The sequence below is a fragment of the Paramacrobiotus metropolitanus genome, unplaced genomic scaffold (genome assembly GCF_019649055.1).
Source record: "Paramacrobiotus metropolitanus isolate TYO unplaced genomic scaffold, Prichtersi_v1.0 Parri_scaffold0000015, whole genome shotgun sequence".
NCBI classification, from domain to species: Eukaryota; Metazoa; Tardigrada; class Eutardigrada; order Parachela; family Macrobiotidae; genus Paramacrobiotus; species Paramacrobiotus metropolitanus.
The window spans coordinates 803,595-829,449 of NW_026570235.1; the positions used below are offsets into that span (position 1 = coordinate 803,595).

The 25,855-nt window shown below is 42.4% G+C and overlaps 3 protein-coding genes and 1 pseudogene across 3 annotated transcripts; all 4 read right to left on the bottom strand.

Annotated features, from left to right (window-relative positions):
* Window positions 1-38: 38 nt before the first annotated feature.
* On the bottom strand, window positions 39-13,954 carry LOC129585051 (uncharacterized). The gene is made up of 15 exons (XM_055477567.1): window positions 13,266-13,954; window positions 13,065-13,169; window positions 12,701-12,901; window positions 12,098-12,232; window positions 11,949-12,031; window positions 11,804-11,880; window positions 11,570-11,742; window positions 10,635-11,067; window positions 10,442-10,559; window positions 9,626-10,374; window positions 9,072-9,555; window positions 5,600-5,797; window positions 2,643-3,760; window positions 1,341-2,252; window positions 39-955 (listed from the first exon to the last, which is right to left on the bottom strand). The coding sequence occupies exons 1-15, from the start codon at window positions 13,416-13,418 to the stop codon at window positions 588-590; spliced, it is 5,307 nt and encodes a 1,768-aa protein (XP_055333542.1). The 5' UTR covers window positions 13,419-13,954; the 3' UTR covers window positions 39-587.
* A 480-nt stretch (window positions 13,955-14,434) lies between these two features.
* On the bottom strand, window positions 14,435-16,722 carry LOC129584865 (calsequestrin-1-like). The gene is made up of 2 exons (XM_055477245.1): window positions 15,701-16,722; window positions 14,435-15,416 (listed from the first exon to the last, which is right to left on the bottom strand). Exons 1-2 carry the CDS (start codon window positions 16,437-16,439, stop codon window positions 14,641-14,643), a joined length of 1,515 nt encoding a protein of 504 aa, XP_055333220.1. The 5' UTR covers window positions 16,440-16,722; the 3' UTR covers window positions 14,435-14,640.
* A 451-nt stretch (window positions 16,723-17,173) lies between these two features.
* LOC129584866 (zinc finger CCHC domain-containing protein 10-like) lies at window positions 17,174-18,850 on the bottom strand. Its single transcript, XM_055477246.1, has 4 exons — window positions 18,554-18,850; window positions 18,370-18,416; window positions 18,004-18,118; window positions 17,174-17,782 (listed from the first exon to the last, which is right to left on the bottom strand). Exons 1-4 carry the CDS (start codon window positions 18,610-18,612, stop codon window positions 17,521-17,523), a joined length of 483 nt encoding a protein of 160 aa, XP_055333221.1. The 5' UTR covers window positions 18,613-18,850; the 3' UTR covers window positions 17,174-17,520.
* Window positions 18,851-19,161: 311 nt separating this feature from the next.
* LOC129585084 (myotubularin-related protein 2-like) lies at window positions 19,162-22,457 on the bottom strand (annotated as a pseudogene).
* Window positions 22,458-25,855: the final 3,398 nt, after the last annotated feature.

The window sequence follows — 25,855 nt, forward strand, 5'->3', positions numbered from 1 at the left end:
AGCTACACTGTTGTTACTGCAAGTATTTAATGGGAAATCTAGCCAAGCCTCTATTGCCGAATTCATTATGCAGATGCATTTAAGCATGTTTATAACCCGTACCTTATCAGACATCATAAAGCAACACTGCTTTGAAAGATAAAGCTCCATAAATAATGCCAAAGCGCTAAGACATTTTACTAAAAATGAGCGCCAATAAGTACGATAGAGAAAATTAACATACTATAACAAAAAGGGAAATTACAAGATAGTAAACACGAAAAAACAATCTTTCTGTATCCACCATGAAACAAACAAGACTAGGCGACAAAACCAGTGGCAAACGGCGTTCATTGGATCACTTATTATCAAGAATCCGCACGTTACTTACTGCAGCGCTCTAATTCGGTCAGCTGTGGCATTTCACAAGAAAAATCAGCGCATGCATTACACGGAGCGATGCCGGTACTTCCAGCGAAACACTACACTGATTGTTTGTCAGATTCCACTTGAAAACAAATATAACAACGGGGGAAGAGTACAGCTGGGATGAGAAAAATAATCAGGGACAGGGCGCGCAAAGGGAGAGAGAGGATAAGAGGGAGGTATCATTTGCGCAGGGCACTGACTTCCACATCATCACAGTTCTCCAGATCACTGGCTCTGGCGTCACTACTGGTGTCACCAGCGTCTACTGGAATCGTCGTCGCCGTCGTCGTCGGACCATTCATCAATCGCCCATTGCTGAAGGCCAGAATTGGAGTCGTGTTGCGCTCAGCATCACCGCCGTCCAATGCGCCGATTAGAAGCGTGGGATCCAAATTATCACGAGGCAGTGCTGACGGCTCACTGCTATTGGACACCTCGTGAGCCGTCACAAAGGCCGGGTACGAAGCTCCCCCATCACCGTCCGAACCGCTGGAGCGTGTTGTAGGGTTCTGTTCACTCACGCTCTGCCAGTCTTCTTCTTCTTCGCCTAAACAACATTCGGCCAACAATTATTGACAAGGCGAAATACTCAGCGATTAACAAATCAAATAATTTCTTTAGCAACGAAAGAAATAAACTGCTGGAAAGTAAACTTTCACCTTAACTACACAACCAAACTTATAAACTTTCACCCTAACTACACAACCAAATACGTAATCCAGAACGTTCTAACAAATACCCAACAAAATAAGTACAGTGAGTGCTGTTAAATAAATAGGGGTCTAATAAGCGCTTTATAACTAATATACTAAAAAAACTACAGTGAATGCGATTTAATTATTAAGGGTTTAATCAGCACCAAGAGTGCGAATAAATGCTTCACTTAATCAATCTGACATTACGCTGCTACACAACACACATTCGACATTTACCGCTCGCATCGCCATTATCCGCTTCATCTGAATATTCATCAACGCGATATCCACTTGGCAAGTATTCATCCAGATCACTGCTTGAATCATTGGATGCCGGCCCATCGCCATCCTCTGCCGAAGGGGACCTGACTTCCGGGAGGTTGGGGCATAATTTGCGCGTCAGAGCCTCTTCATCGCCGGTTAACCAAGGGTGATTCAAACATTCTGCTGCGGCAGCGCGCTGCTGCGGATCAAAATCCAGCATCGGCAGCAAAAAATCGCTAAAGCCCGCTGCATCCCTAGGGTGCCAGCGATACTTTTCCACTAGCACATCAAACATTCCCCACGGACGCAAATCACTGATATTGCGCAATCCACCCTGCCGGGTGAAATATTCACGACTGTATGTTCCAGCCAGGGCAAGATGGCGTGGAATTGGTCCTAATAACTCGATAATATGGGCAATATGATCCTCGTCCCGTGAGTAGTCATCGCCAGAGTGCGGTTCAAAGAGGTAATCGCCCGTTGCCATTTCAAAGGCCATACAGGCCGTGCTCCAGATATCGGCTGGTGGCCCATAGCCAGCCCCAATAAGAACTTCCAGCGATCGATATTGACGCGTCTGAATGTCCTCAGTAAAGTGCAGGCTTGTCCAGCACGCGTTGCCCAAATCGGCGATCTTCACCGGAATATCACAAATGTCGTGTACAGGATCCGGCCGCTCGGTAATATCGTTCATGAAACCGCACGGTGTCACATTTAGAGCTTTCTGCGGCACCATCGAACCTATACCGTTGCCAGTCAAATTCGGTAATATCCCATTGCAACCGTTTTCATCCAGAGAGCGGAGATTCTGTTCCAGAAGGGACAATGCCGATGGTTGCTTATGAATGCTGCCACCTGCACCGCCTTTGGGATTCTCACTGATACCTTAAAAAGGAAATCAAGGACTGAAACCGGAAGCTACATAAAATCAGTCTGGATATATGACAACATTAATAATTATACTTGACGTTGAATGCATCCACATGATTACGAGTATTTTGCTGTCTACTGACTCTACTCTATATTTACAATGGTTTCGTATTTATTGCATTCCATATCGTCACAACCCCCACTCATAACGATATCACAGACTGCGTTCCTTAACCGTTCTGAAGAGCAGTTGAACGAATGCGCAGTTCTTGCCTATTTTAAAAGCATGACGCCCGACTAATCCATATGAGAAACAGCGACCAATCGCTCTAATATATCACATAATTTCTACCAGCTATAATGACAACTCTACAATTAGCCATGGTTGGCGCGTGTTAATCTTACCGTTTCCCTTTGGAGAATGCGGCGGATTGTCTGCTGATAAATTCATTTCGCCCACCGGAGCTAAATTGGGCACTGCCAGTTTCTCACTTGACGCCCCAGTAATCTCATCATAAATGGCGTCCATGGCATGTATGGCCTTGCGCTCTTTCGTGCCCGGACTACGCGGCGCACCCGCACCATGTTGATGTGCATCGTGATGCCGCGTAAAGCGATCATCATGACCCGATGCCACACTTGGAGGCTCATCGGAGGCCTGACGATCCAGTTCAAGCAACTGCTTTTCCTGTTCCTGCATCAGTAGCTCTTGACGTTTCTGTTTCTTCTTGATGCGCTTCCGCTTCTTCTTCGACATATCGCTGGTAATCAAATTGGTGCGCTGATCTTTCGGAGCGGTGGACACCACCGAAGCCGGCAACTGACAGCCCGCCCGCTGCATTTCAATGGTCTCCGAGGCCAGTTTCCGCACATCGCGTTCATCCACACATAAGAGAATATTTTCTGGTTTAATGTCAGTGTGGATAATCGAGCATTTAGAATGAAGATAATTCAATCCCTCCAACACTTGTCGAATGATACAGCGCACGTTCTCCAAAGGGATTCCACGATACTTACTGCGGATAATTAACTTCAACAGATTGCATCCCAACACTTCGAAAACCATGCATACGTGAGTGCCGTTAATGCCGGAGATTTTGAAGTCATCAAGCAGTTGCACAACGCGACTGCGATGCGGATCTGCTCCATCGGCGTCCCTGACACAGCGCAGTAACTTAATTTCATCCAGCGCGGTCTCAGTGTAATGACTAGCGCTTTTGACCACTTTCAGTGCCACAAAACGCTTTCCTAGCAGATCCCAGCACAGCCAAACGGTGGAGAAATGACCCCAACCTAATTTCCGCACGACATGGTAGCGATTATTGAAGTAGTCACCAATCTTCACAGGATGATAGCCACCCTTCCGGTAGTCTTTGGGATCTTCTTGCTCTTCTTCATCTGACCCTTTGGCTGCTTCGTCCTCCTCGTCTTCATCTTCCCGCTCATGAAGTGCCTCTTCTTCAGCGGGAGGAGAACTGATCTCCGCCGATCCCTCATCTGCTTCCGACTGAGAATCTACCTCCCTGCAAAATAACCCTGCATTAAAGCGCATCTAACTACTGGTTCCTCTGTCAATGAAGAAAGCTTCGAATTAATAAATCGGAATTCCAAACACAACTCTAAACGCTTAAGATATTCCCGTAAAAAAACAAGTTACTTTCGAAGTGTCGAATAAATATGGAAGTAATTTTTCTAATTCGCGATACTGGATAATGGTCGCAAAATTTCAACATCAACTACTATCGAAAGATCCGCTTTACTTCTCTTTGTACTCGACGATCACGTCTGAAAGCGTAAAAATGCCATCGCTTCTTAATTGCGTGTCTGTCGCGGGAGTCAAATTATCGAAAGCAACATTTGTTTATTTACTGCTTGGCACTTCCTATTTTCACATACGAGATTTCAACACACTCAATCGCTTCTTAAAAAATCGGAAAATTTGCAGGGCACCGGCTGTTATCACAAGTACGAAGTACACATAGTATGTACATAACACATCACTTCGATCGACCAAGAAACAGCATTTTTGGGTGGCGCTAACATTACGTACATTCTTTAGGAAGGTATATTTATTCTGCACTATCCTAACGGTAACTAACTATTTGCATAAGCATATTCAAACAACAGTATCAAAAGTGAATAATCAAAAATTAAACAATTCTCGATCGAAATTATCTACAAATGCGGTCAATGTAGATAGAACTCAAAGTGGGTACCCAATAAACGCACTTTCTTTTCAAATTAAGAAACCAATCAATAATTTTTTGTTTCATAAGCTAATGGTGTCTGTTTGATTATACTACTATACGCCATACGCATGCGCTATTACCATAGTTCCTACAACGCAAAAGCATACCCATCTAAATAAACCGAATTCATCATCCAGAACTATATTACGAAAATCCGATGAAGACGCACGATCTGCCAGTATCACTCATTTTGCAAATGCAGGATTATCCAAGTGCATAAAAGTGATTTCGAGCTCCAATACAGGGCGCTTCGCCGATGGCAACTGCATACAGTAAATGAAACGTAATCCGAAACTCTACACAGCGCCATAACAATTCACAGCAGTTGTAAGCAGATTATTTCATCAGCAAATAAGTACAAACAACCCCCGGTAACTGTGTGGGAAACTTTACGCGGCGAAATCCAGTGCTAAGCTTAGCCCGAAAATACCATTCGGTTAATCGGACAATGGATTTTCAAAATAAGCAAAAGCAAACTCACTGAGGCGCGAAATAAGCAGCGATCTTGAAAGAGTAATCCGACGGATACCTTATACAACTGTCAGTTTATGATGGATAAAGTGCAGTAAGCGCACGATATGGCAAAAAGAACCCCGCGAGACAGTCAGCGAGCGAGCAAGCGCGGAATACCCTTGCAAATGTCGATCCATATTTCAATTCTATTTCAATAGATGGACCAACATGTAATCTATAAAGCCACTTCGTTTCTTGTCGCCAACGTTGCCGAACTGAACCGGCATGACGGATGCTGTTAGAGCGCATCACATCTACCGCCGAAAATGCATCGATCGCTGGGGTTGCCAGCAGCATCTCTTCGTAGAAGAGCGGCCAGCAGCATCCGTACGAAAGCAGTGCTCTAACTAACTTCACTAAACACTCTAACTCAACTAACAACATTGCTCCAAATTACTGGCGAACAGCAGCGAATAATGGACGCAATGACACAATTTGCAACCACAACAACACGCGCCTTTCACATACATACGCACGCATACAGCGACGCGTATTCAAAAGAACGGCACAGGAACACAGCAGTACCACTCGGCTTATTAGTAATTTCCGTTTGGGCCCACTACGAGCAATGCCGTGATTCATATTCCCCTGAAGACTTACTCATTCTTCGGATCATCCTTTTTCGCTGCACCACCTCGATTTAATCCAGACGAAACGGTTGCTGCTGTTGACGGCGTTGACGCTGCTGCTGGGCCACTGACACTGCTCTTTTTCTTTGATTTGATCCGTTTTTTACGCGCCTGGATGGCCATTACTTTCCGGTTTTCGATTTTCGAGCTCATTGCAGCGGACAAGTAGCTGTATCAACGATACCATTAAAACACAATCAACAAACGAATCAACTAACCTACGATGCATTTACCAGCCAGCTGGAAAACTCTTAAACCAACGAGTGAAAAATTTTAACTGCATTCCAATCGGTTGCGATACTTTTTCGTAGATTTTTACTGTAACTGTAAGTAAACAAAATTTTCGATACTAATCTATCGAATCTAATCGTACCATATTAGTACTGCAACAATGGTAACATTTAGTTGTGTTTAGGTCAATAAATTTAAGGAACTGATAGGGTAAGTAAAAATATTATTAAAAATCGCTGTTACAAAAGAAATGCCAATTTCAACAGTAAAATGCGCTTGAATCGTTTTCACACATGCCGCATTTCATATATATCAGGTGTTTGTAATAATGATTCAGCCACATGTGTCTAACTTTCGCAAAATTAAGCTAACCTCAATCTCTCGACATTTCTCGAATGTCGGCTATTCATCGCCGCGTTTATAGCAAATTGCTGGTATGAAAAGCGTCGCTTGTTTTTGAACCGGTTATTCCTTACACGGTTACCATCGATAGGTTCGTTATCTCGACAGAAACATCAGAAGATCGGACGATTATGCAAACTGGAAAATTATCGTCAGCACGTGTAAGTACTGCCACAGATCTTGCGTAATCTCCGCAACTTGTATTGCAAAAAAATATTACGGTCAATATTTATAGCGAGTAAGTTATGTTATAATTATTGTAATTTCTTCTAAATCTCAACGGAGTCAGTTCCGACAACAAAATCGCCCAATGTCCACAATGTAACCAGTGGTTATTCACAGTCAATTCCACTATGTATGTATCCGCTGCCAACAACAACTTGAACAAGTTAAAAGCAATCTGCAATCGATTAAATTATTGAGCACCTATTAGTCATTCTAGCTTTTAATTTTTGATACGAGTTTCCGTCGGCGTTTGTGTTTTTATAATTTTATTGATTTGTTGGCCCAATAAGTGAGTTAATTTATATTTTAATACGGTACATATTACGGATTACCACAAAAAAATGTTTTTTAAGAAGCTGAACAAGCACCAACGGAGAATTCCAACTTCCCTGATATTTTCAACTTTTTTACTTCTTTCGATCTTCCAAGAGTCCCGCCGACAATTATGCTGATACGTAAAGAAAGTTTAACTCGATTCAGAGACTACTGTTAATTTTCGGCTTTTCGTTACAAAGTTTACCAATAATTTGGTCAGTGCTACCTGCGCGAAACTTGATCGAAACTCATATTCACCTGGCTATCTTCACTTCAGTAACTTGGGTACTGAAAATTTTAAGCTTAAAAACATAAACAATTGAATCAAATTCAGAATACTCACGAAAGCAAGTTCAGAGCGGTGGATTTCTTCACCAAGAGACAGGTACGAGAAGGCAGTTATCCTGCTTCGCTCAATTCTCCATAACTCTTAACTGCCTCCAGATTTCAGCATATTTTCCTCAGCTTGTTTTACCGCATGGTAATAATAATCTCAAGCCACAAGTCGCAAGTGACAAGAGATAGCGGAAACAATGTGTTACACACGAGCCCAGACACTTCCAACTTATTAAGACAAGTAACTCAAACTGTGTTATCAAAAATAAGTAACGTCGCGAAGTTCCCCAGTCGTCCGCTTATTTAATGTCAGTCAGTTTTCATCTACCGACCTCCTGAAAGGCTAAATAAAAATTACTAAAGTAAGAACTTATTCCCGACATGATTCTATGCAAACGTCTAAAGACTTGATAAATTAAAAATAAGTAATTCATCCAAGGTTCTCAAAAAACACGGGGTACTGGCACTGCAATATCCGCCTTGAGCGATTTTGACATCGCAGGTTGATCAACAAACTGCAACAATTGTGCCTTGAGTTCGCGGAGAACCATTGGCCACGAGAGGGCACTGCGAACGCTTTTCGCGTTTTGTATTGATTATGAATGCGTCTCACTTCAGTCTTCAACGGAGTTCAACCGCAGACTGCAGACTGGTCTCGTAGACGTACTGTAGTAGTCATTGCACAACGTCATTACTCTATAAGTTAATCAACCGTCTGCCGCCCTGGGTGGTGTGCAATAGTGCACCATCACCCCCTTCTTCCAACAAGAAAAAGTGTGGGACAAGATATTTTAACTTGAAGGCCGCGTCGAGGGGCTTTGCTGTATCACATACAAAAAGTTACGTAACCTTTTTGTAAGTAATACAAAAAAAAAGTATCTTTTCGTATGTAATACAAAAAGCCGCTTGTATGGGATGTAACCTTGGCAGATACAAACGTACATTGTCCAGATTTCAGGATGCCGGGAAGTGCAGCAGGAACACGCGAAAACCGGAAGTTGGAAAAGTATAGCGGGATGGCAGACCGTTGCGTAGTACAACCGCTGGAGTTGGAAACTACGGGCACATGGGGACCACTGATGAAAAAATCTTTTAAAGAATTGTCGAGAAAGATTAGCGATTGCATGGACAAACCTCGTTCGAGAGAGCCTCTGCGCCAGAAAACTGGTATCGAGATTCAGCAAGGAAATGCAGTTTCTGTTCTCCGTACCTCCAGCGATATGGTTGAGAAGGAAGTTGTGTATTTTGCTTTTAACTTAGCTGAACGCGAATGATGTTATTAGCTTTTGTTGACTGACACTCTTGTATGTACACTAAGACCATAGCAAAAATTAGTGTCCGGGATCCATATTGTAAAGCCTCTTGAGCAGGGCTTGGATGACTTTATTACCAGTACGAAGTACTAGGGTAGTAGTTGTACGGTACCAGAATGAAGGATAATTATAAATTTATAACTTTTATTTGTCTGCCTGAACAAATACTATGCTCGTACTGTAGTAGCGCTAAAAATGCGCGCTGTTCGTCATGCGCTAAAAATCTAAGACAGAAGTGGGAAATTTGTCGTTAGAACCGAAGACACATGGTAGAATTTTAGATATCTCAGTGCAACGTAGCGGCTGAACTCACGGGTCAAGGCGCAGCTGAAACGAGTTTCCGCCCGTCAAAGGCGAGATCTTTATTCTACCAATATTTTTAGTATTACAAGATTCGTATTTAAACTGACACTTATTTCGTCTCAAGAGTTCCGTCCTTCTGAGAAAATCAGTCTTTTATTGAATCGTTTTTTACACTTTTAAAATGTCAAAAAATCGAACCTGAAAAACGTTCACAAAAAATTAAAACTTCGTTAATAAAGATTTTAAAATATATTTAAGACATCTTTAAAACGGATACATCATAGACACAGAATACTTCAAGAGAAGGAACCGGAAAACTATGCATTCCTGAGAGCGTCTGACAGTCTTCTCCTGGAGAATGTTTCAACTTCCTCATCGGACTCATCATCATCATCTCCGTCCTCTGGCTGCTGAGGCGCTTTTTGGTATTTCGGGCCATGACCATTACTCATCAAAAGCAGATTGGCACCTTTGTGACCATCCGAAGACATTGCTTGTAGACAACAGAAAACTACTAATCCAATGCTAATTATCACAGTGCAGGCAATCGTTGCCGTCAAGAAGTAGGCGCTTGACGAGCTGAAAACTTTGTGTTTCCCGTAATCACCGGTATCATTCCCAGAGCGCACGACACAAGTGCCGTTCTCTGCAGTAAATCCCTCTGGACAATTGTCCAAACACTGCCCAAACAGAAGTTTCGGTGGTCTGCACGAGAGGCAGTCTTTAGGCAGCGGTCCCGAGCATGTTAGACATTCTGCATGACATGGCTTGCATTCTGTCAGCCGATGGTCAAAGTATAAACCTAACGCAGAGCATAAGCACGTTAATACCTAACAAAGCAAAAAAGCGGTGATTAAAGTGAGTCAGCATACCATGCAGGCATTCCTCGTCCATATTAACATGGGTAGGCACGCATTGACTTCCTTGTAAATTATATCCAGACTGGCACGCTAAGCAGACGCCAGTGCCACTGCACTGTACACACTTGGGTGGGCACGAGTGACATGTCATAGTGTTGTTCACCGGGTAAAAACCACGCGGACAGTTGAGAAGACACCGATAATTATGTAAGTAATTGTTCTTGAAGCAACTGTTGCACTCATCCACGTGCTGGCCATGGCATGTTTTGCAGGTCAAATGACAGTTGTATGCCGATTGTTGTGCGATCTGCGGTTCCGGAAAAGCAGTGGCCACATCCAGACGGTTGTCATCCTTGTCCAGAATCTCCCGGATGGCTTTGGGAATCGGCTCTTTATCAGTTCCATAAAGCACCATCGACCACGAGACAAGCACGCTATTTGCCACCGAATTCCCGAATTGATTTCCAGCCGACGTGTCAAAAACTTCAATCTTCCACGTTCCAGAGGGATTTTCCCCCCATGACTGGACGCTCATAAACGGCCACTCATTAAATCCTTGATTGCTGGTATCGAGTTGACGTTCATGAAGCATAACGCTGGTTGTTTTCATCGGCGACGTCACCTTGACCATTAGCGCTCCGCGATGCACAGCTTTTATGGAGAGGACAGCTTGAACATGTTCCAAAAACACGACAGAATTTGGATGATACTGACATCCATCCGTGGAAATCTCCACGGCAATGTAGCCATTCTTCACCTCCCTATGAAGGCAGCAAAGCAATTTAAACGCATTCGCTATTAAAGACACATAAATTTACCATAACCTACGTTGGCTGGGCGATTTTTTCGGTATAGCAAATGTGCTGCTCAGGCACGGTGGTCCATTTTTCAGCCAGCTGAACCATTCGATCAGCATCCATTAACCCGTATCCAAATTTAGTGCTCACTGCAAAATGTCAGTGTAATTATCTGGCATAGATTGTCATGCACATCTGCTATTGATGTGCATTTAAACACGTACCTTTTCGACCGACCCCGTTTATAACCCAGTCATCAACTAGTGGTTCGGGACGGGCTGACAGCATTGTCAAATACTGTAAATCCCGCCAGTTCAGACTAGGATTTGCCTCCAGGACAAGTGCGATGATCCCAGCCGCCAGTGGAGCAGACGCCGATGTTCCGGTATGCTTTGTGGTGCAGGGACGCATTCCGTTTCCGGGCATATTGAGATCCGTTGTGACAATGCTTGGCTGCATCGTGCCGCCGCTACTGTACGTCGTAGCCAATGTGGACGGGCATTCCTCCAGATACCAAGGTCGAGTGCCATCTTGAGCGGCACTGCTAACACTTATGGTGTAGATCGAATTCGTATATCCGTCACAGCTGCAGCTATCCTGACTTTTACCCCCGTTACCGGATGCCCACACAAACACTGATCCCAATCCTTTTCGTCCCTAACGAAAAAGTAACAGGTCAAACCCAGTGTACGTGTATTATTTTCAGATAAAATCAATATTTGGGAAAACGCCTGGAAACCATCTCTAGTACAGCGCGAGAAGCTCAAATCAACGCCGCAAAAGCAACTAATGATAATGTTTGTTTTGTCAGTTAAAAGGAAACAGGTTTTCATGAATAACCCAGAAAGATCAACACTGACGTGCGTAACTAGAGCGTCTGAGTGGAAATAAGTCAAATGACACTAGCCGGCTATGCGTATCAAATGCACAGTGACCGGAAGCTGGTACTGGCGGCTGCGACAGCACCCTTCCGTACATCAAATTTCCAATGAGAAACCGGTAAATGGTTCATAATTTCAAACATACTTTTTTACCAGATATCATACCAGGTGGTCTACCATTATGCAGCATAGCAAATCAAAAGTAAAGTCTAAACTCTACAGTAAGATTTTAATACGGCCACCAGGTAACCAACTGGAGTTTTGTTTTTTCGACTCACGTATTTTATGCCATCCTCAAAAGCTTTTTTCGCCAGTGGTCCAGGTCCATCGACAGTTTGGCCATCATCATTTGGACCCCAGCTAGCGCTATAAATATGTATGTGCTGCGGATTGAGACTCAGGGCTGTAGCCTCGATACTGTCGTGTACATCGCCGTCCAACATCCGCACACCTATTTATAATTCAGCTTTCGTGATAAAAATAATACCAGTGATGCTATCTCCAAATCTCACCTCCTATTCCAGAATTAAACGCAATGCCTACACCGCAGTACTCATTTCCGGCAACAGCAGCCACTTCACCGGCACACCTGTAAATAAAATTATATTCACCAAAGTTTGTAGAAAGCTTCATAGCAACTCGTTAACGCAAGCGCACCGGGTGCCGTGCTTATTATTCCCGTCGTCAGTTGGCGTAGGATCGTCATCTTTACCGTTAATATCCAGACTGGCTTTAGGGTCCTAAATTACGTATGACAACTGCGTTAATAATGCGCAACGGGAGAAATCTATAAAAATCCTGCTCACGTAGTTCTGCATTAAGTCGGGATGATTAGGCTGCAGACCGTCATCAAGAATGCTAACGGAAATTCCTCTGCCAGTGTAATTTCGCCTCCAGGCTTTCTCAACATTCATATCGAAGTTTCCATGAGCGCCTTGGTGCTGTAACGTGGAATAACAGCGTTATTTATAATTGAATAATTCCACGAACAAGGAAGAATATTAAAATTCAAAAAAGAATGCAGCCAGTGAACGTGATCAAAGTGGATGAAATTGAAAGCCTATGACAGTCAGCAAAACATGCTTTACATTTCAATTATGAATTTATGCACACAAAATGACTGCGGAAAACAGTGTCCAAAGTGAAAATATTTGTTCCAGTTTTTTGTCATCCCTTCAGGTACGTATTCGCTAAAAACTTGCTTGCTGATGTAGCTTTCTTCTTTTATTATTGCAAAACACCAGATAAATATGTCGATCCCATTAAGTTTAAAAACTCTGTATAATACCGGTTTTCTTAAGCCATAGTTATAAAAATGCTTAAAGACGACGTAAATTGTACGAAAATCATAGCTCATAATCTCCACGTCAGAAAGCACAACAGAAGATAAGGTAACAAATCTCACTCACCAGATACCACTGTTGCGCATACAGCGGATCACGAAACATGTACTGTTGTTTGTTACGGGGCATCACAGGATTAATGTTATTAATATTTCCAAAATTTGGTAAATTTGGTCGAAAAACCGGGAATGGTAGACCGCCTCCAGCGCCGCTGAGAAGATCCCGTTTTGTGCGTGGTTTAATAATCTGTTGTTCCAACCATACGACCTACAACAGGAGAACACGCAGAGATGAGTCATCCAGGTATAGTCGTAATAACAACGCCAAAAACAATCCTCATAAACAATTTAAAGTCCAAGGGATAACTCACAATTTGACACGATTTTTATAGGCCCTAAAAACGGGCATTCAAAAATAAGATGGCACTCACTTCAGGGTCGTCTGTTAAACTCTGATGACTGTCACCAGAATCTGTTAGCGATCGTTTGGCGATTCGTGTATGCTCGAATAAGTAATAATCCTGCAGGCTCCCCACCTGATCAAACATCGAAAACATCCGTAAATCATGTATAAAATAATCTATGAAATGGGTACGGGTTTTTAAGCATCATTTTGCGGTCCAATATTGTACCTGGCCCACATATTCGCAAGCATGTCGCTTAGCGAGTTCTCTGGCTTTTTCAGGGCCACCAAGAATTTTTACAGCAATCTGGTTGGAATAATAATGATCCGACTGGCCAATACATAAAGTGATCGCACTCAGTACCCAAACAATGCTTAACATTTTACAACCTGACGGATGTGAGGAATTTTGTGGTATTCGGATACCAGCGATAATGATGTTGGAATGCAAATCGAGACAGTAGTTTGCACGATATCATGTCATGAGATCAAAGAAGTACTTCTAAAATTTAAATCAACAATACTCATTGAGATAAAATTAGCAACAGCTAGAATAAACATAAAGGAACCACAACAGATAAAAAACTACAATTCCTGTGTAACTAAAATCATCTTTTCATAATAACATCTGTTGTGGAATCCGCGAAAAATAACTAAATTTCAGCAGAGTGCTGGTTGGTAACTTGGTCAATGAAGAAGTGCAGGCAGGCAGCGAGCAACGTAATCACTTCTTCAAATTAAAAGTGACGGCACAGCTGATACGAAATCAAGGAGGCGGGATCAACTGCAATCCCGCCACTGCCATATTACGTCTGGTTTTCCTGCTGGGCAGGATGTCCCTGCGCATTTATCTCATTGATCTTAATCAGGCATTTAAAATCAAGGGAAAATATTACAGGTTCAAAATTTTAATAAAAACTAGTCACTGTAATTTTATATGCTTTTACGATGTTGCTAAGACATCGCATTTGTCTTGCTACAGTAGCTACATAAACATTCCTTACCAAGTAGCAGTCTAGTCAGTACTCAGTAGCCACTACATATTTGCCGGCTACAAATCTAATCGTGGTTGCACGGAATTCGTTGTGCAAGGTTGCCATTTTGGCCTAACAACAGAAGAAACACCGATTGTCAGCACTCACAATTAGCAGTACGTAAGTACTCGTACAATACTTTTACAATTATTTGTCAGATATTCACAGAACCCCGAATCATGATTTCTGGAAGCTTCGATAATAATCAGTTTGATTGTAATTCTGTTAGTACTAGTGTGTAATACGTGCAATCTGTTTTGGTTTTGAGTACGAGTGGTCAGTTTAAATTTGAGAGAAACAAATTGAGATACTCTGTAGTTGCTGTAGCTGGATAGTACCGACTACCGTAGTAAACAAATTAAAAGACTGGTTTAATTTCACTAAAAGTCCAAAAGCAAAAACTCACCACAGGTAAAAGCAACCAAAAACGTTAAAAAATCATTTTTCGTTATTCATCGGGCTTCAGTGTAAAAAAGGAACGCATGTTCATATTATATAACCATGCAAAGGAAAACAGCACAGACAGCACGGCGTCAAATGAAATACAAAAAGACAAAACTTCTTCGCAAATCACAATTCACTGTGCTTTTTCGCATGTGATTCAAGATGGCTACGACTGCCGAAGGAAGTCAGATCGTGCTCAAATTTCTTGGCGGGATTCTCATATCGCACCGGTTCAAAATCACGTTCCGCTTTGCCGAAGTAAGGCTTTTCTTCTTCAGTCCAATCCAGCTTCCCCTCCCGCAATAACGATCCCGATGCATCATCGCCCCACCCATCCTGCACATTGTGCTCAACTTTTCCCCGCGTCTGTTCCGTCTCTTTTTGCAGCGCATTCAAATCCACCACCTGGCCTTCCAATCCCTGACCTATCCGTTCATCTCTGCGCCCATCAGAGGTCGGCACGCCTGTTTCCGGGTCAATCTGCTTGCCGTGCTTCAGCGTCACTGTGCCGTTCAGGATGGAGCCGACGAAGTCCGAAATGGCCCGTTCGTTCTGGCGTTCAGAATCCTTGCCTTCGGTGCTGTTGATGTGTCGTTCATCCAACCAGATCGCCGTGGAATTGTGCAACGCCACGTAGCCCAGCACCGGCTTGGAAATGGGATCCACACGATAGTATCGCCGCCAGTATTCAGCCATTCCCGGAAACTGATCCACGTCGATGACACTGATTTGACATTCTGTGCTGTTCAGAATGGATCGCCGCAGAAGTTTATGGAAGCGGGACGCGTGCGGAGTGTGCGAAGCGGAAGTCAGCAAAACAAACTTGGGCTGGTCGGCTTTTTCGCGCCAGAACGAGTAGATGTTCTCACTGGTCAGGCGATGTGTTTGGAAGTACGACTTGCCTAGAAAGAGTGCAATGAGGAAATTATAAAAACAAATCAAATTAACCAAATCAAAAACGTTCAAACTACAGCTACACTGCTTTGTCCAAATATCCAAAAATTTAGTATGAACTACTGCACGTAAAAAAAACGTATTTCTTACAGCATATGTCCATGTTATCGTAATAACCACTGTATTTAATAAAAAAAATAAACAACAACAGTTGGTGTAGCCTTGAATTAATCCAACTGCAGCCATAAAAAAACCACCAAAATCACCAAAACTTAAGCTTTCAATTTCTTACCGGCTTCCTCCCGCACAAAGTCGATGATTTCATTGGCAGATCTGGCATCCTGCAGCTCAGCGAAGCTCATCTCGCCAGGTCGATGAACCTGTACTTTCCCTTCCACCAATCCATAACGCACAGCCATGGCATCGCTGATAATCACGAAAAACTTCACAGCAGGACCAAACGCCAAGGATGCATTAGCGTAAACACGGGCGAAAGCACTTCCGGGTACGACATAGGCCAGTACACGAATTTTATCCGTAAGGTCAAACTGCTTTTTATCGGCTTTTCCTTCAATCAGCGTGAATTTCGGGCACTGCAGCCGTTTGACGTACGATACCAGGGCGTCACTCGTTCGCAATCCATAGTAGACGATGCGGCGCAACCGGGAATAAATGTGGATAGTGTCGATGCTCGTTTCGTTGATCCCTAGTGCACGCGTCACGGCCAAGGACTCATTGGTGATGGGGAATTCGGCAATGGGAATCCGTAGACGATCTGCCGCTGGTACGAGAAACGATTCCCTCATTAAATAAAACGGGAGCCTGTCGTGCTGCGATATGTTTTTTGGGTGGAACCATACGACACTGATGTTATCTTTATTGGACTTTAAGAAACTCACAAACGACGACGGGGTCAAGGAATGTAAATGTCTTGATACATTAGCCGATGTAGAAACTGGAAATTCCGTCCACGGCACACCACAAACTAGTACAGCCGGTAAAAATATAAAAGACGAGACAACAATATTCATGATAGCTGTTGTAAGGGAAAACGGTGACAGCCCGTGGTAGTTACCAATATGTAAAATTATAGAACTAAATAATGCACCGAAGACGTGGCCGGAAAATTTTTCGACAGCTGCAGAACCTGTATTTACACTCAACAACAGGATTGGAAACAGACTGGACGTGCGCGCGACGAGTCTGACGGTTAAAAAATCGCATGTGAGGGAAAAACGGATGTGAGCGATGCAAGAAGGCTCTCGAATCTTGACCCTCGTACAAAGATTTTAATCTCGACCAATAAAAATAGCTGAAGTATACGTATTGTACGTTTGGTGTAGCCCGAATTTGAACGCAATTTGCAAAAAAAAGACTACATAGTGCAATAAATTATTGGTCAAATATTTTTTATTGTAAATCTGATACCCTGCGAGTACGATAATTAATTATCTCTGATAAACTTTAAAAATGTACTGTACTCTAATTTAACGACGGTTTTTTATTCTCGTCACAATTAACGAACATTTGAAGAACACACGGTTTACAGACTTCCGTACTCGTACAGCTTATTACAGACGAACATCAACAGCGGAGAAGTTACGGCAGGGAGATTACAGTATGGCTGGTAACATTCTGATTACAGTATGGCTACCTGAAAACAATTTGGCACTAGTGACCCAGTACAGTCAGTACTGTACGTATTATATTGGATAATATTATCACTGCGCTTTTTTATCTTTCTACATTTTCAAAACTTGTCGCCTCGCTGTAACCGCTTTATTAGTACTATAATCCAGAATCGTGACCGCTGTCCACAAAATTAATTCACATTCCACAGTTATCTAATACTAGCACCTGTATCAAACAATTTTCTAACAAAAATATAAAACAATCAAACGCCAAAACGTATTTCCACACAAAGCAGCTAAACAACATGCACCCAAACCAGTAAAACGTTTTTAAAAATATTGTTAAGTACCAAGTACGCGTTAAATCGCAAAGCAGATTCAAGATTATTTCCATAAGCAAGCAAATTAAGCCGCACTTCAAGGAAACACAGAAAAAGAATCAGCAAAATCATCCATACCGAACCGGAAGTCCGTTAAGCAACTAATCCCCTTCGGAATCAGCTTCCTGGGCCATGTCCGCGGAGTCCAACGTCGATCCGGAAGACGATGAGGGGTTCCTTTTCGAGCGCTTTCTGTCTTTCTTAACCAGCTTCTTTCGATCAGGTTCCGATTCCGATGACGATTCCGAACTACTGCCGGATGAACTGTCGCTGTCAGACGATCCAGAAGAAGAATCCGAACCACTGGAGTCGGATTCGGACGATGAATTTTTCTGTCGTTTCTTTTGTGGAGCAAGTTCCTTTCTGAAGAATTCGTGGAATTCACGTTGATAGATTTTCATTTCACATACTCTTACAACGGAAGAATTATTCTAAGTTCTCTCAAAACAAAAAAATCGGAATCTCGCTACTTCGTCAGGAGCTACTTTTAAAGAACATATGACAAGTGCATACTCGTACTCAATCTTTTTCTCAAAAATAAATCTGCTGTTAGTCTTTTATTTAGTTTGTTTTCCAGCACTTACAGCTTAGCAATTTTTTGCTCCTCTTCAAGCTGTTTGACGCTTTTCTTCAACTCTGTCGTTCTGGATGGACGCGACGCATACTTTGCAGGTTTATCACATTGATACGTCCAATGCCCTGCAAAATAATTATTTAATAGCAACAAATTATAAGTAAACCGTTCAAAAGTTATCACGAATCTGTATATTCACGTTTCGTTAATAATAAAACCAAACCATTCGAATTATACTCGTATTAAAATTTTAATATTAACTAACTTAATATCATATCCATTTGAAGAGGAAGGAAATAACAACGGGAGCTGAATATGTGCTTTAGAGCTAATCATATGTAAAGTAGCTAAACAATAAACTTTCGTGATTTCATACCTTTTTGTAAGCATTTTTGGCATCGAATACTTTCTGGAGCTGGTTGACTAGAAAAGACACAGGCTTAGCTTCTCAGGCAAGTCAGGAAACAGAAGCATCGGACAGCAAATGTTTAGTATTTTGCTTCTGCAGTTCTGCTTAACAGCAAAGGACAAATCTTCGCGAACAAACGTTCAATACTTACCTTTTTTTCGTCAACGCCAGTTTGGTGAGAATGGTTCCCGGAGCAGACGTCGGAGGCATTTCAAACAACGAAACTTCCGTTACGCAGACACCTTACTTTTAATAAATGAAGTCTTACTTGAAGCACCAAACTCTTGAGTCCAGAACAAAGGCGACGAGACTATTGATTCTGTTGTTTATTAGTTTTTCGTAACTTCTTAAGCGATATTTCGGTACGAGCATAACAAACTTCGAAACAAGAATAGAAAATTCAAAGCCAAAGGCCCAAAGGAGTGCGAAGACTAATACTAGTAATAAAAATTTTGAATTAACGGCCTACCGATTCACACGCGCGCCGCACAGGCGGTTGCTTATGACTTTCATTTTGGTAATTTATGTACTTCCAGTTCCCGTATCCTTGGCCCGTACTTGCTTCCTTTCCGGCTAACGGTGCTGCCAGTTTTAAAAAATTAAGGAAAGCTTTTTCTCGCCGTTCCAGATGTTTGACGAGCACTGTGTATGAATATGCAAAACTTCAAACTACTACCGAGTTGCTACTACTAACTACTTTCAGCTCCTACGCATCTTTTGAACTTCATCTAGCTGAACTACGGCTTATCCGACGTGCTATTCACTTTGTCTCAAGCTTTATTCAACTTTCGGCCTTTTATTCGACCATAAAGCAGAACTTTCTGACTTTTGTATAGGAACGGCGGTTAACAGCGATGTGACGATGTCCTTAATAAAATTAGGTGTTTAAAATAAACAACAAACAGAATTTATTTTTCAGTGTTTTCTTCGTGGGTCATCACTAGACGTCATCCTGAACGAATGCATCAGTCCCAGTTACAGCAGTGGTGAAAAGCAAGTACGGAGATGTTTTGTTAATTTACTCTAAGGCAAATATTTAGACAGAACAAAGTAAATTCCACTAAATACAAAATAACAGCAAAACGTATATACATTCTACGTTCGAAAACCAAAAGTTTAATATCAGCAACTACCCAGCAAATGACCAGTGCCCTTTGAACATGGTTTACATGGGAAGGCGAGGTACCTTGATTAAAAGCCATCCTAGATTTTTTTGAGGCTGCTTCTTTCTTTAAATTATCTCTTAGCTCGGTCAGCTTATCTAGGGCATATAACAGTTGATGATAACGTTCTTCCATCGGTTCCTGGAGTCTTGTAGAAGGATCCCACCGAGCATAATAGCGAAGCCAAAGTTGTAGGTAACGAAGTGTGGTTAGCGGGTATAACACATTAGCTTTCGTCGATTCTTCTGAATCGGAAAGATAGAACGGATTTCGGTAATCGTTCAAATTAGAGTTAATGAACGACCAAAGGGATTTTGTTTTTGTGCGTAATCCCTAAATAAAAAAGAAAAATAATGAACCACAGTAAACCTTGCAGTACGAGTCACAACATAAAAGCAGGATCAGCGCATGACTACAAACCTTTTCATGAATCTCCTTTTCAAAATTGCAAAGGAATGTTCCATATCGACAGTTAAAAAAGATTATCCAGAATGGCAATCAGAAGCCTTTCACTGAATTCAAAGGAATTTGGGTACTGCTGTGTTAGCTGCCATACGCAGTCAATGAACTGCAGAAATACCGGCGATCGATCGGAATCCGCTTTTTCTTCGCCATGCCCAATTCGCTAGAAACAAGTTTCACGGATATTTTCAGTTTACATGGGTGAAAAAGATTTCGACACTTACGTGGGCAAACTTATGGCCAAAACTGACCCACTCTTTCTCTATCAGAACTTCAAATCCGCGAATGGTACGATAGTAAGGATCCAACATAATCATCGCTAAAGCAGTTAACTGCGCCGTACGGTCCCATCCATCGCTGCAGTGCACCAGAACGGAACACTTATAATTCTCAATTTTATCCACAATTTTGAGAGCACCGGCAAGCACAGTCTTGATATGGTGTAACCAATGACTGTCATCCAAGTTCGATAAGAAATGGTTAGGATCCTCGATCTTCGGCGTGCACATTTCTCTCACTTTACGGAGACTCTCTCGCATGACATGGATATTGTGTATGTCCAAAAAGAGCACCTCCGTGTGCGGATAATTTTCTTCTGTTTCATAACCTCCACCTTTCGCCTACAATCATAATCAGCAGAAATCATTGACAAGAACTTATCAATTTAGGCAAATAATTCTTATCGGGATTTTCTGAGGCTACGGTTAAGTAATTTAGTAGTTTACGCCCAGAAATTTCCAGGCGCATAAAAACGACCTTTACGAAAGTGACGTTTATTTCGCAGTGAAGTCAGCTAACCTTATTAGCAACTGCATTCGCAAGAGGACGTGCATCCATAATGCACAGATGTGGACACACCGGATTCGCCTCATGAATCAGGCGCACATAATATTCATCGTCCTTACTCCGGCGACCATTCAGTCCAACCATCGGCTGGTTGCAGCGTGTGATCGTGGCATGGCTCACCGGATGGATCTACGACAGAACGGGTATCCTAGATCGACTGCGAAACGCTGCGACACTATGTAGCAGCTCATTTGATGCTTCCTTCGGAACAGCTATCACTGCGGGATAGGTTTCACATAATCCGTATTTTAAATTGATATCGGGAATCCGCCACATGTCACGCCTTGGCGCTTATATTCCGCTCTAGCATCGTACAGTGCCCATCCATCGTGTTCCTTTTTATAATCCCTTTTGTAGCTGAATGCAAACAGCTGCCCCTTGTAAGTTACTGGAAAAGCGTATTTTATCCACAAAATTTTTCAATGAAGCCTTTTCCGATCCTTTGGGCAAACTTAAGACAATCTGCAAAGATATGAACCTGTCGATAAAGATCAAACAAACTATCGTGATCCTTACTGCAGGCGGGAATGATGAGAAAACACAATTAGGTAATCGGAAATCTGCAATATCAGCCACACCAATACGTAAATCAAAACAGTTTGCAAACGCCTCTGACAATGGCCGGCAAACTGCGAACTACTGCCCTGACAAGCCAGAACATTCAAAGAAATCGTGTGCAATTTCTGTGCCAGTTAGTTACAGCGTTTTTACCTTTCGCAAATCTTTGCACAAAATCCGCAGTTTTAAAGAGTTATCTCCTCGATTTCCAGAGCCGCTGCTAAGCTTTTCGATAACCTGAATATTCGATAAAGGAATCTCAAAAGAAGCACTGGTATCCGGGCTGGCTTCGAAGAACACTCGGAAATTCGTCACGGTGAGCTTGCCCGATTTTGTCGTCTCTGAATACGGATCACTGTACTGCACATGCGGACAGTACAAGCTGTCCACTTTTGCTTCGCCCTCCACTAACGGCAAGCTGTTGGTGAAATCGTTAAAACTGATTCTCGGATCGCGGGCCATCATCATCAATCCCTCCCCGCTGGCCGACAGCGAGCTGGAAGACGAACTCTTGGTCGAAGGAGCAGACGCTGTACTGCGCGCTGTTCCAGGCGTCCCTCCCGAAGTGAGGGATTCCTTGTCGAAGCGACTAGCCAGCGTATGCACGCTCTCCGTCTTGTAGGTGCCAACCTCAGCAAGACTACTGCCGCTCTGGAATGCCGTCAGCGAGGATACAGAATCTTCGCTCGGTCGACGGACAGGTGGAGGTTGATTGCGGGATGCAAAGGGATTCGGAGGATAATCGGGTTTCATTTGGTAGCCAGGATTGCTGGATACGGAAGACGGTGGTGCAGACACTGGTGGTGTGCTGCGTTTGGCACGCACTGGTGCTGAAGGAGCTCCACTCCCAGTGTCACTCATTGGTTCACAGCAAACAGTCCAAAGTTCCAAACAAAACGATAGTAAGTAATTAAATGGGTCAGACACAGGCGGCAGTTGCACGTGGAAGCAGTAATGAACGCGAGTCGGTTGTTAGCTAATATAGATATTACTGAACGATAAGCATACTATAATTATGTACTGAAAGTATTGTATTGTACATATTACAAGTTCCGACCACCTTGTTTAGATTCGGTCCATTCGGAACCACACACAGTACTGTTCGAGGCTCGAGAACACAAACGACAACCATGCATACGTCACTGGGTACACAATAGAAAACCCATTCAGTTCTTTTGTCGTTTCCTGATTTCGTTTTTTTATTAAAGATACAATGCAAAAATTTCAAAATGAAAATTCTTGCGGCGTTACTAAAGGTTGGTATGGCCGGTTGTGGCACAATACAGGGGTCATGCGGCATTTTTTTGTTTTTGTTTTCGCGGCATTTTTTTGTTTTTGAATTCATTACTGGTAAATGTACTGACGATTAATTAATTTGCACGGAGCGCGAAGCGCGAGGTGCTGCAATTAAGCCTTCGTCAAGGGGAAAAATTTTGTCTGTCGCCCACGAAGAGCGTGGGTCACGCTTTTCCAATTCCACAAGTTCTCACGTCCATTGGAGTGGTATTGCAGAGCAAACGTGCTGTTACAAGGATGTGATTTACATCGCTTTTTAATGGTGCTGGAAGCGCGCAATAATTCTTGGTGTCGTTAGACTCGTTATTAATTCTGAATTTAAATTTTCATGGTTTTTGATTTTATAATTTGTATTGCGAAATCTTGTTGGTGAGAATTTCAATAAAACCATTTACTTTTATTCCCAACGAAATCTTTTTCGAATGACTTACGAAATGTACATGCATCCTGGCAATCCCCAGATAGTCTGCAGATCTCGCGATCGTAGTATTATACGGTGGAGTACGCCAGCTACACCTTGCAACCTCGACTGCCATCAGAACTGGGGTCGCCGTTTGTCACTCGTCCGGATCTTCTGACTATGTCGGCCGGTTGGGATAAGGTGTTACTTTTCTGACAGGTGAGAAGAACCCCCCGACTAAAATGCCTTTCTAAGTTTAGACATTGACTAACTTCAAACTCGAGACCTGTTGTATTGGCCTTTCGTGAAGCTCCGTTGTATGTGAGTTCTGGAAATTTACCGTGGTTCGTGTATACCGGACTGTCGTTAGTGTCGTACTTTTACAGCAGTTTTGCAATATGCACAACTGATGGATGGTAAACAGTTTTTTTGTTATATTGCGTCGCCAGTATCAAGTTAACCCGGGGAAGTTCCTCTCTGCTCTTTCTTTTTTGACGGAATCACCAACAACTGCCGTCGACGACGTACAACAGACGAAAGAATGGTCTAAAGAATGGATCCGCTGTCTTGTGAATTTGTACAAAGATACCGAGAGCTTCGAGTTTTTGTTGACACTTCAAGAGAAAGAAGAAAAACGCTTGCGTGAAAAAGGACCCCGCTATCTTGACAAGTTTGAGGATCTCCTCCCGTATGCTAGAACGTCCGTTGGCCGGAGCCTTACTTCAAGCCGTGCGGACCTGTCCACTTCAACCACAATTGAATTTAAATTGCAACGAAAGCTTCAGTATCTCAACGCAATTAAGGCAAAGATCAGTGAACTTGAGAAAAAGAAGGTGGTAGCCGATAAAAAAATTAATTTTGAATTGAAACGTGCTGTCAAAAATGTGACTGGGTTGTGTGATATGGTAAAATTCGAAGCCCATTGGGAAGAATACGCAGCGCTGAATGTTGTCGATAAACCTAAGCCGTATTTTTTTATTGTTCGACCTGATCAAGAGCATGCTTGCTCTGAGGCAGGGTGCCACAAAATGTGATTGTTAGTTTCAATAAAGATGCTTTCAGTTAGATTTTTAGAATGAATTGTGGGTTATGAGTTCGAATAACACATATGCTGCACTCCAACATGAATGTGAACATTTACCGGAAAACAGCGCTCGCGCTCGGTGCAAGAATGTGGTTAACAACCACCACTAGTAATAGCTACAATAAGCGTCAATCGGAATTCCCATCGCAGCTAGCTGTTGGAAGCATCAAACGCGCGTTTGACGTTTCCGGTTTCTTATAGTTTACAACTTTACATGCAGCTCTTTTTTTGCGGCAGGTTCATTGAACCGTGACAGGTTCTTATATGCGGTATACGACTAGAATCAGTCGTAGCATATATGAAACTGTAGTTTCGGTTTTTGGTCTTCGATATCCGTGTGTAAACAAAAGTAATTTTTGGCGCCCGTAGAGTACGGAAGGGTCCGGCCGGTTGAAGGAAGCGGTGGGGCCCAACAGTCATGTGACATGAGTCATGTGACATGAGTCGAGTAACGATGCGTGAAACTTGTAGATGGCGTTGTTAGCTCGGCATCTTTTTTAGTTTACATTATGTGCTCCTACATTATGTAGGAGCACATTGGAATGTGCTCATACATTATGTAGGAGCACATTGCATCGGTTTCATCATTTCTTGGAGGAGAAAAACGGAACGGAACTGTAGTATCCAAACAAACGTAATCCAATATGCTCCTGCAATGTGCTCCTACATATGTAGGAGCACATTGCAATGTGCTCCTACATATATGTGCTCCTACATATGTAGGAGGACATTGCAATATGCATCTACATAATGTAGGAGTACATTGCAGGAGCATATTGTATGTGGAGATTATAAGGGGTAGGTGGTAATTATTGTGGTGTGAAAAATGGTTGGAGCATAATGTAGGAGCATATTGCATGAGCTTATTGTAGGAGCATAATATTAGATACAAGTATCGGGTAGTAAAGACAATAAAGATGATATGTTTGAAAGAAACTGATAATGAAGGGGTGAATGTTGTAACAGAGGGAAGGTTGTAGGGGATTTTACTGTAGTCTGACATATGTGTATTCGACTTATTGGTTGTTCATACTCCATAGTTTAATGAAGTGTAACAGGAAGCAGAATGTGTTGTGTGTTATGAGTTGTGGTGGTGGATGGTGATGGATTACTGTGAAAAATTCATGAAAGTTCGAGAAAGTTGATTGGTTAATAGAGCAGACCATGATGTTCTGATCTGATGGTTATGGATGCTTAGTAACAGGTGGTTTTTATGGGAAGGAGGTTGCGATGTACATTAAAAAGTTGTTCGAGAAAGTGTTAGGGTGATTCGGTTTGTTGACCGGATTTTTTTAGTTCGGTAGGTATAGAAGGAATTCCGGAATAAGCAGAAGTTGCGTGTGAGCTGTTATGGATTTGAAGAAGTTTGCAGTGAAGAAGATTTTTCTCCTGTTGATTATTTTGTGGTGGTTGGTTTGGATTTTAGTACAGTGCTGATTCAGGCTGCCGTGTTTTGTTTGACTTTAGTACGTTTTTTTAGCTTCTGTATGGGTTAGTAAGTTTTCTTGCACAGAGATCTGCGTTAAATGGTTTTATGTATTATTATCCTTAAATCCTTAATAAAATAATGGAAGGTGATTCTAATCGGAAGAAATATGCGTGAATACATGCGTGAATATAGAAAACGTAAAATGCAAATTGAGG